We start from the raw sequence: 10,985 nt of genomic DNA on the forward strand, positions 1-10,985 counted from the left end.
CACCCCCCAACTCCGGCATCCCCGCGATACCGGTGCCCCCCAACTCCCGTATCCCTTTAGCACCGGTTGCCCCCCCCGCGGGGTCCCGGTGCAGCGGGATCCCGCGGCAGCAGCCCTCATCCCAGCGCTCACCCTGTGCGCATGGTGCCCTCTCGGTGCCGGTAGCACGGCTCGGCACGGCACGGCGCGGCTCGGCTCGGCCCGGGGGGCGGGAGCGGAGCGGAGGGGCGGGCAGGGGGGAGGCCCGCCCCGGGCCGGAGCCTTGCCGGGGCTCAGCCCGCCCCTAGCTCCGGGTCGTGGGCTTCTGCATCCCCCCCAGCCTGCGCTAACCCGAGGATGCTCCCCTCATCCGGGAGCACCCGCAGCGCCAAAGGGCACTCTACCCCGGTGCGACACCGATCCTATGGGTTTCGGCTCGCAGGTGCTGGAGGAGGGAGCAATCAGCGAGCGGAGCTCATTCCCCCTCTTCTTCTCTCATTCGAGCCCCGTGGGCCCCCCATTCCTTGTTCTCCAGCAGGTTCCGGCACCCCATGAGCCTCCGCTGTGGCTGTTCAATGTAGCAAGGATGGGGGTTCCTCTGGGCACCTCACCTTTTCCACGCGGGGAAAAAGAGTTAACACTGGTGCTGCAGCCCGCTCGCACCTCCTCCTCCTCCTCCTCTTATCCCAGTTTTCATCCAGGCGGGATAATCCCCACGAAACCCGCCACACCTTGCTTTGTCTTCCCGTAGCAGCTTTTAGTGCCCCGCGGCAGCAAGCGTCTGAAATCCAAGCCCTGGAAACTTCCAGGGGGATGTAGAAGTGATTCACCGGTGATGGCAAAGGTGCTGTTTAGCCTAAGGCAGGGTTTGGATCTCGCAGCACATAAAACAGGACATGGGCTCTGTGCTCGCTATTTGCCTCTATAAACCTAAAGCCTGTTGGTTCCTTATGCCATGGATCCATGCCCCTCGGCATGACCCCAGCCTGCCAATGGTGAATAGATACTGAAGCTGCCTTTTGTTTGGGTGCGGAGTGATTCCCACGTGGTGGGGACTGTTCGGGTTCCACTTTCCCATCTCCGTGCCCAGTGATTTACTGCCTCCTTCCCCCCCCCTTAGCTGGATTCCGCTCCTCCAGGTAGATGTTACCTGAACTGCACAGAAGGCAACACGTGGCAGCTCTGAGTCATGAGGCTGCAATCGCACACAAGGGGGTTGGGAGGGTGGAATGGGCTGCAGGAGGGCTTATGGTGGTGCTGGGCTTGGAGAGCACGGAGAGATGGGAGGAGAGTTCTTGGGGCAAGGATGGTGCTTAAAATCTCCTTCAGGGCAGGAAACAACCCTCCCACCTATGGGGATGCTGCAGAGGGGCTCTTCATCAGGGGCCAGATCTATAGAACAAAGGGTGATGGGTTCAAACTGAAACAGGGGAGACCGAAATGAGCTCTTAGGCAGAAGCTCTTCCCTGCGAGGGTGCTGAGGCGCTGGCACAGGGTGCCCAGCAAAGCTGTGGCTGCCCCATCCCTGGCAGTGTTGAAGGCCAGGTTGAACACAGGGGCTTGGAGCAACCTGCTCTAGTGGAAGGTGTCCCTGCCCATGGAACTGAATGAGCTTTAAGGTCTCTTCCAACCAAACCCATTCCATGGTTCTATGTGAGCACTGAGATGTGGGCAATGCGGAGCTGCTTTACACCCCCACCGCACCTCCACGGTCTGGCTGAGCTCCCCCAGCTCCCACTGCCCCTGTTCACATGGGGCAGGTTCAAGTGCATCACCTCTTGCCCACCCTCCTGTGGTCCCTGCCCCATTGCTGGCCCCACAGCCCCAGCGGGGCTGTCTCCCTCGGTGCAAAGCTCTTGGCTGACACCAGGGCAGTTTCCCATCATAAAACTTCCTCCTGCTGCGCTTTTAAAGTTGGAGAGCCACAAAGGACACATAATGAGGCTCATCGTTTTCCCAAGCAAACAAACACTGCCCGCTGTGTGTGTGTGGATGTGTGTGCGTGGGGGGGGGTACTCGCTGCCAGTGAGGCAGCTCTTTCGAAAGCCCAACAAATGGAAACCAGCAGTATTCCAATGGAAGCAGCCGCGACTTCCCAAGCTCCAGCCAAAAAGTCCCTCCTTGCCCTGTAGGCCTTGAGCTCCAGCAAAGCTTTGGCATTCGGGTCCTGCTGTCCCCAAAGCCCTGTGCCTGCCTCCCAGCTCCATCCCAGCTCCATCTCACAGCCGGTGGTCCCTTGCTGCTGGCAGGAGTATCACAATGAGGGGGTAGTTGGTCTCTTCCCTCAGCTCAATGGCTGGGACAGTGAATTCTTCCATCCCTTGGGCAGAAGGGATGGATTGGAAACACTGGGCAGAGCCCTAGGATTGGAGCCAAGGGGGCAATAAGGGAAAGGACAATATTTGGCCCATGTCTGTGCAGCAAAACAAAGGCTGCAGCAAGCAGAGGGAGCAGAATAGCACAGTGTCGACACACAGACAGGCAGGGCTGTCCTATCTGCACCAGTTCCCAAGCAGTGGCTGTGGTGGTCCTGTGATGTCCCTGGGTGTGAGCACTCAGCACCAGCCAGTTCTCCATCTCTCTGCCACATCTACTGCCCTGTGGCCCAGACCCCCCAGGACAGCAGTGGAAAAGCTGGACCAGGAGGGATGTCATGGCAGCATCGTGGCCCTTCCTTCAGCAAGGATCTGGCAAGAGATGATGTGACAGCATCTTGGTCTGCAAAAACCATCCCTCCTTTCCGGAGATGAAGCACACACAGTGCAAAGGTGGGTGTTTGGGAAGGACCCAAGGAGCTCAGGAAGGGAGTGGGAATAATTGGAAATCCAGATGTTTTCTCCAACATGGAAAGCTGGCAAGAGCAGGAGCTTTTCTGAGTGGGGAGCATGTCACCCACCCATGTGAGCAGGGATGAGCTCAGCCAGGTTGGGGTGCTGGCAGCTGCATGCATTAGTGGGGTGCTGCAGAGGGCAGGAGGAGGGGCTACAGGGGCAGGCAGCAGCAGGATCTGGAGCCCACCTGCATCCTTCCCATGGATGCAAGGACAGAACAGAGCAGATTGATGCAGCTCAAGGTGAGAGGGGACCACTGCTCCATCACTTCTCACCTCGCCATGGACACCGCAGAGCCCTGTCTGTCATCTCACACGTGGCAGAGCCCTGCTACCAACACAGAGCCCAGGGAACCCCAGCCCCATGTCCCTCTCTCCCTTGGGCATGTGCATGGTGGAGGCATGATGCGATGAAGATGTCCTGGCCCATTCCCAAGCTGGATATTGGATGTAAGAGCCAAGGAGAGGAAGGCAAGCAAGCACATTTGCTCCAGAGCAAGCAGATCCACAGCCACTACCTCAACTGAGACTTAGCCCCCCTGCAATATGTAATCCAGAGGGGGGATCAGAGGAAGGATCCCTCTTTCTATCCCAGGAATGGGAAGCCAGCAGGGAGAGAGCCAGACCCATGGATCATGTGCATTCTTCCCCTGGGCAATGCCTGCTCACTCCCCAATGGAAACGGGCACCTGGGGTGTCCTGGCAGCCCCTGTTCCTTCCTGCCTTCTCCATGACTCATCCACTCCAGGGGAAAAGCCAGTCATTCAGCACACATGAGAAGGACCAAGGGAAGCATTCCATGGGAAAGGGGACGAGGCGGATGCTTCTCGCATGCCTCATCCCAGCGGCTCGCCCTTGGGTCTCTGCCTCTTGGCTGGCTGTGGGAAATGGCACTTGTTTCCCTTCCTGCCGCAGTCATGCTCCTACAGCACCATGAGGTGGGGGGGATCAGAGGTAGAGCTCTGGAGCCCCATGAAACCTCGGTGCATCCATAGCCCAGGTATGAGGTGCCAGAGTGGATGTGGATGGGAAAACTGGAGGAGAGACGAATGGGGATGGCGGTGAAGTTCCCTCTGTGGAGGTAACCCCAAGAGCAAACAGCCTCCAAACTGAATGTCCTGGCACAGGGCAGTGCTGCTTGCTTGGGGGACCATCCCAGCATCCCTGAGGTTGTCACCTCCCCTGTCCCAGCCTGTGCTCAGCATCTTCCCAGGAGAGGAATGGTCAGCTTTGACTCAGCTGGGAACAACAAAAAGAGGAATCAAAGTCCTTTGGTCAAGAAAAAAAGACTCAAAATAGGAGCTATTTCCACCCTGGGAAGAGGAAATTCCCAGCTCCCGGTGGAGGAGCTTGTGCTAGCTGGCTCTGCTGAACAGACTGCCTCAGGCTGCTCAGTGCCTGGATGCCCTCAGGTTCTGCCTCCCCAAGACAGGATGCACAGGAGCTGGGAAGGATTGCTTCCATAAAGATAGCCACGATTGAGGACCCTCATACCCATCGTGCATAGGGTAGCACCAGGAGCTGACCATGGGCCTGTTGACATGTGCCCTATCACTTTCTGGGCCACCCCTGAGCTGTCAAGGATTCACTGACATTGCATGGAATCACAGAATCCCAGCCTGGTTTGGGTTGGAAGGGACCTTAAAGCTCATCCTCACAGGGAAGAGCCTCTGCCGAAGAGGTCATCTCCGTCTCCCCTCTGGCAGGTCAAAGCCATTCCCCTTGTCCTGTCCCTACAGGCCCTTGCCCAAAGCCTCTCTCCAGGTTTCCTGTAGACTCCTGAAGAATCTGGCTCTAAGTAGCTGATGTTTTGGGTTTTCCCGCAACAACATCTCTGTTACCCAGACATGTGCTGGCAGCCCTGTGGCATTGGAGGGGATTTGATTTCCCTTCCTCATTTACTGCAGTGCTGTCCTTTTATTGCCCTGTTGAAGTGCACTGAACATGAGCTGCTTTTCCCACATCAGACCAGATCCTCTCGCTCAATCTTGGTGAGGAGCCAGGCTGAGAAAATCAGGGCTGCTTGGAGACCTCAGAGCAGTTCCAGTGTCTGCAGGGGGCTACAAGGATGCTGGGAAGGGACTCTTCACCAGGGACTGCAGCGACATGACAAGGGGTGATGGGTTCAAACTGAAACAGGTTGGAGATAAGGCAGAAGCTCTTCCCTGTGAGGGTGCTGAGGTGCTGGCACAGGGTGCCCAGAGAAGCTGTGGCTGCCCCATCCCTGGCAGTGTTCAAGGCCACGTTGGACACAGGGGTTTGGAGCACCCTGCTCTAGTGGAAGGTGCCCCTGCCCGTGGCAGGGGTTGGAACTGGATGATCTTAAGGTCCTTTCCAACCAAAACCATGCTATGGTTCTATGAACCACCCTCTTTAACCCTTTTCTCAACCCAGCTCACAGACTGCAGCTCCCTGCCTGTTTCCTGGGGCTAACCACTGGCAGTGGTTCAGGAAGCACCGCAGGCAGGTCCTGGGCACCAGTGTGCGGCCAAGCAGTCTATAGATGCATATACATATATATATATATGTGTGAGCCTGACCTCCTGCCCAACCCTGGTGATGGGAAACCCATTTTCCCCCAGCACTTCAGAGCTGTCTTTGGCGCGTCTTCACTTGCTCAGCAAACGCCCCTGTAACAGGTCAGCACTTTCTTCACAGCAAAGCTATGTGAGGAATGTCTCCTAAGGCAGCTGGAGCCTTTCCAAAGAGGGTGAGCTACCAAAGACACATTTCCCCCACTCAATCCCCCAGGCAGTGAAGGAAGGTGCAAACCTGGCCCTTGAAGGCTTGCTGTGCACTTCCACTTGGGCTCCTGTGCCCTCTTGAGCTGGGGAAGGAGAGGCTCTCTTCACTCCCCTCCCATGCCTGCCTTGAATGCCCTTAGGGAGAGGGCTGGTTCTGCCATATCTCTCCCAGGAAGAACTTGAGGGGCAGCAGGTAGAAGATACAGGCCAGGGTCTGCAGGTCTCCAGGCATCCCTCTCCTCTGGTACATGACGGCGGGCAAGAGGAAGATCCTGATGTGCAGGATGCGTGGGGCTCCTCGGGCACTTGCTGGTGTCCTTGCCTGCTGTGATTTATTCCTGCCTTTAATCCCATATGCCAGCTGTTGTGTTCATGTGCTCAGCTGAGACACTAGGATTTCCCATTAAATCCCAGCCCTCCCGCCATGGAAAGACATTTGCAGATGTGTCCCCTTGGGCCTGCTTTCCACCTGCTCCAACCCAGCTCGCTGGGGTCCTGCAGAGCTGTTGCCAGCAAAGCCCACAGCCCATCTCCAGCCCTGCTGGCACTAGGAGCAATGCCCTCCAGCCACGAATACCAAACCACTCCCTGCATGTGCAAACCCAGCTGCAGCTGAAATTGCTTATCCAGGCATCAGGGACTTCCTGCTCTTCAGGAGCACAGAATCACAGACAGAGTTTGGAAGGGACTCTCTGGTCCATCACCACGACAGCAGGCTGGGGATGTCCTTGGACTTGTGGAACAGGCAGTTTCTCTGCCTCAGGTGTTGTGTGGACCTCACACGTGTGTGGTAGGGAGCTTGCCTTCCGAGGGCTGGAAGGCCCTTGGGCTGATGATGGAGGGCTTTGTGTCTGGTTCCATTACCTGGACAGAGCACTCAGGTCCACACTGCAGCCTTGCTCCTGCTGCCCCTGCCTGGAGCTCAGCCGTGCTCCATCCTCCTGCTGTGGCTGCTCACAGAGCCTGGTACTCACACACAGCATGGTAGGGAGTGAGCTCCTGCAAAGCAGGTCAGGGTGCAATGAAATCCCAGCCTGGTTTGTGTTGGAAGGGACCTTAAAGCTCATCCAGTTCCAACCCGCTGCCAACAAGCAGGACACCCTCCACAAGCCCCTGCATGTCCAGTGCAGCTCCAGATGTGTTCTTTCTGCAGGGATATGTTTATTAGCCACATCAGACTTGTATCAGGGAACCCAAACAGGGGTCAGCTTAATACAGACTGGTGACTGAACCTACTGACAATGCAAACAGAACTCTCAAACACCACAGCCTGTGCCTGTCCAGAGCACCCCTTGGGAACAACACAAACCCTGACAGGTAACAAACACCTTCCTCTTCATGAGCACAAGGGCTGCTGGGTGCCAGGAGCATTAAACCTGTTGAGGCACCATGAGCACAGGGAAACCATGGAGCTGCGGGAGCAAGTCCAGAGGAGGCCCCAGAGATGCTGCAAGGGGTGGAGGGCTCTGGAGCCAGGCTGCTTCTGCTCTCAAGGGGAGCCAGAGCAGCTCCAGTGAGAAGGGGCTGCAGGAAACCTGGAGAGGGGCTTTGGACAAGGACTGTAGGGACAGGACAAGGGGAATGGCTTTAACCTGCCAGAACAGGGGAGATTGAGATGAGCTCTTAGGCAGAAGCTCTTCCCTGTGAGGGTGCTGAGGCGCTGGCACGAGTCTAGCTGGTGGCATTTTGGGTCTTCTGGTTTGTAAGGCTTCACATCATAGGTACTCAGCTCCCTTCCCTGCCCTAGGTGGTCCTCCAGGCCACTTCAGAGGCATTGGGCCTGTCACCAGCATCACTTTGCTCCCAGCATGAAGCCAGCACATTAACCCTTCCCATGTCCCATCTTGCCTATCAAGCAGGGCCAGCAGAGTGAGGCAAAGCAGGGCATGAAGGAAGGGATGCAGGGAGATGAATCACTCCACTCCAGCACACTTTATTTTACTCCTTGGCAAACCATACAGGCTTACCACAAGGTGTGAAAGGCAGAAGGGATGATTCTCCCAACCACTCTGAGCTAAGGAGGAGCTTGGCTGGAACTTCCTCACCCTCCTGCCCAGAAAGGTCTCAACAGGTTGGTACCCACCTCTCCCAAAGTCCCTGTTGAATAGCCCAAACCCAGCCGCCTCTGCTCACCAACTCCAGATCCCATACAGACCCTGCAGATGCTGCTGAGCTTCTCCAAGTGCTTGATAACATCCCTTTTCCAGAGGAACAGGGAGAGGAAATGAAGACTACAGGGGATGGGGAGCAAGCACACTCCGGCAGGCTGAGATACTGCAGGGAACCCAACATGGCAAGGGTGGTCCTCATCACAGAGGTGAGGAGGAGCCCATGTTGCATTGAGAAACAGCAATCCAGTGCTACATTGCATGTAAAGCAGCAGGTTCATCTGCAAGAGGTTGCCATGAGCACATAGTCCAGCAAACAATGTGTCCTTCCTTGGATCCTCAAAGTCTGCCATCCTCTTTGCTGGCATGGCTGCATCTCCCTTAAAGACCTGTTAAAAACCCAACTAAATGAACAAAACACTTCACCTTAGGCTGCCTGAAAGCTCTGCTAGGGAACTCCATTTCAGGCACTGGAAGACACAATTCCTGAGACCAGGAAGCACTCAGAGGCGATGCATGGCCAGAATGCTCCCAATTGCTGGTGGCTCTTCAAAATGTAGCTCCTAGTTCACAGTGATGCTTCAAACCCAGGCTGCCCACAAAGGATGCTGTGCCTGCATCCCCTGGGTACCACTTCTCGCTCTATCCATGAGAGCTGGGGCACCCCTCAGGTCCTGCAGCCCTCACACCTCACCTTAAGCTGGACCTCACAGGCACACAGAGGTTGCCCACCCACGAAGGAGGATGCTGATGGGAAGCCAGGACCCTGCTCGAGTGCTCCTGCACCCACCTTTGTAGGAAGAGATGCTGAGAACCTCAAATATGAGCCTGGTGATGTTTCAGGGTGGCTTTCACTGGGGAAAGGCAAAGCAACAGGATGCTGGGGAAGGGATGTCTTAGGGGTATCCCTGAAGAAGTTGCTTTCATGGCTGAAAAGGCTATTTCCATACTGGCACTCGGGCAGCACATCGTGGTCTGGCAGTGTGGGTCCAACACTGGACCCCAGCAGGAGGCTGCTGTGTTGCACTGGACGTGCCCCACTGCAACAAGGAGCTGCCCCAGCCTGCAGCAGCCACTGCATGGACCATTTGTCCTCTTGGAACACTGCCTGCTCCCTTTCCCAGGACAAGCTGGGCTCTAGGTGAGAAATATGGGGCCCTTTGGGGAAGTCCCCATCCTCTGGTGATGCTCTTGCAGGGAGAACAGCCTCCTCCTCATGGAGGTCCCCATGGGAGAACAAAGACTCATGCAAGCCCTGTACAGGGCAAGGAGCAGGTTGGGAGGGCAGCAACAACAACTCAGCCCCTGGGAGGCTCTTGGGCCTCCCAGCCACCACAGGCTGGGACTCCAGATGTGTTTCTGCTTCTTCCAGATGTTTCAGAGCTATCCAAGCGTCCGGCTGGCAGCCTCCAGAAGTGCTCTGCCCTAAAGCATTGCCTGGGTTTGCCTGAACAGGGGCATTGTGCCACTGGGTCACTGGTGTGTTTGAGTGCAATGGTGGTGGGCAGCTTGAGCCCACCAGCTTGCCCCCAGGCTGGATGTCATCATTAGGAACAGTGTTATCCATAGGAGCAGAGGTGGGAACTCCTGCTTGAAGCCCTTGTCCTGGCTTTGCCAGCTCAAATGGGGCATTCAGAACAGTGCCCTCCACCAGCCCAGCTGGGTTAGACAGAACCTGTTCCTCTGGTTGAGCAGAGCTGATGGAGACCAGAGGGACCACAGCATCTTGGCCTTGGGCACCGGGTGCTTGGGTCTGTGCTGGGCCTTGAAACACTGACTGAGCTGCCCAGCAGTGCTGGAGATGAGCTGCAGCACCATTCTCCTCATTGCAGGGTAGGAATGCCATGCTCTTCCCAACATCCTGCCCAAGGAACATCTGCTCCATGTAAGATGCCACTTCAGTGCCAACCTCCTTAGCTGGTGACTTCTCTGCACCCAAGCTGAGCAGAGCATCCTCCCACCACTGCAGCTCTGCAGTGTCCATGTTGAGGCTCTGCAGTGCCTGGGAGATGTAGGGGAGTCACTGTCCTTGGCATCATGACTCCCTTCATCCTGGCTCCAGGCCATCAAGCTCAGCAATGAGCTGAAGCACATTATCAGCATGGGAGCTGTATATGGATGCATCCTGCTTTATCACGGGCCCAAGAAGGGTTGGGATCTACCAAGCACTGCTTTGGATGGGAGTGTGCTTGTATCTGTGGCTCCCTCCTTGCCTGGAAGGAGTCCGTCTCAGGAAGGTCATTCCTGTATAAGATCGCTTCCCCGTCACAAAGTAAAAGGCAGCTGCAGGTTTCTCTTCCACAGATTCTCCACTCTCCTTCTTCATCCCTTCGGGACAGAGGGAAAAAGATGGAAAACAGCATGAGCACCTCCTCTACAAGGGACCAGACAAAACCACCCTCTCAGCAGTGAGACAGGAGCTCACAGCCCTGCCCTGGCTTTCTAAGCACACATGGGCTGGCTACAATGCTGCTGAGGTGGAGGACTGCAGCTCTGGGAAGAGAGACTGAGAGAACAACTGTGTGTCCATAGCTTGTCCCAGGCAGGAATGAGCGTAGAATCATGGAATGGTTTGGGTTGGAAGGGACCTTAAAGCTCATCCAGTTCCAACCTCCAACTTCTGCCTAAGGTCTAATCAACAGCTGAGAGCATTGAGGGCAAATGGAGACACAGAGATACTCACGAGAGGGCTCGCTGCTGGGCAATGATGCAGTCGGGTTTGCCCCATATGCCAGCCGGGCATTTGCCCTGCACCCACACCCAGGCACCCTTCTTGGTCAGGAGCCGGAAGACTATCAGCCCACTCTCCCTGTCTTCATCACTAGGGCAGGGAGACAAGAGAGGAAGCAGGGGACATGGTTGTGCATAGGTGCCGAGCACCAGGCTTGGGCATGCCTCTCATGCCCGTGCTACAGGGGCAATGTGGGATGCAGCCAGCATGGCACATCCAGTGCTGTCTGCGCAGCCCCACCAAGGAGCAAGAGTGCTGGGGAGCCATAAAATCCCCCCCCCCAAGCCCCCTCATCCCAGTGTCTCCCCCCAACACTCACTTCTTATGTGGCTCTCGGCACAGTACATCATGTCATGGCGTGCACAAACTGGTACCCAGACCCAATCCTGCAGAGCCTCCGTTTCCGTGTACCCCAGGACAACCGTCCCCCTGGAAATATGGGGACCAACAGGGATACCAGGGATGGATTCCCCAATTGCATCCCACCAGCCAGATGTGATTCCCTACCCAACAGCTTCCCCACTCTGGGTACAACTCCCCATCCTGGGCTGAGCTGTATCCTTCTCCACAAGAACCACCCCAAGCTGGGTTGG

General features: G+C 56.4%; 1 protein-coding gene and 1 pseudogene across 1 annotated transcript in view; both read right to left on the minus strand.

The window, feature by feature from the left end:
• COL18A1 (collagen type XVIII alpha 1 chain) overlaps nt 1-234 on the minus strand; it is a 36,198-nt gene extending 35,964 nt beyond the window's left edge. Inside the window, exon 1 of the mRNA XM_057412353.1 lies at nt 133-234. Coding sequence (XP_057268336.1) covers nt 133-143 — 11 coding nt within the window. The 5' untranslated portion in view covers nt 144-234. The remainder of the gene's footprint in view (nt 1-132) is intronic.
• Nucleotides 235-7,780: 7,546 nt separating this feature from the next.
• LOC130600704 (uncharacterized) lies at nt 7,781-10,821 on the minus strand (annotated as a pseudogene).
• Nucleotides 10,822-10,985: the final 164 nt, after the last annotated feature.

Source organism: Pezoporus wallicus, unplaced genomic scaffold, assembly GCF_028554395.1.
Source record: "Pezoporus wallicus isolate ANWC-B61680 ecotype Strahan unplaced genomic scaffold, APGP_CSIRO_Pwel_v1 contig_6566, whole genome shotgun sequence".
Classification (NCBI taxonomy): Eukaryota; Metazoa; Chordata; class Aves; order Psittaciformes; family Psittacidae; genus Pezoporus; species Pezoporus wallicus.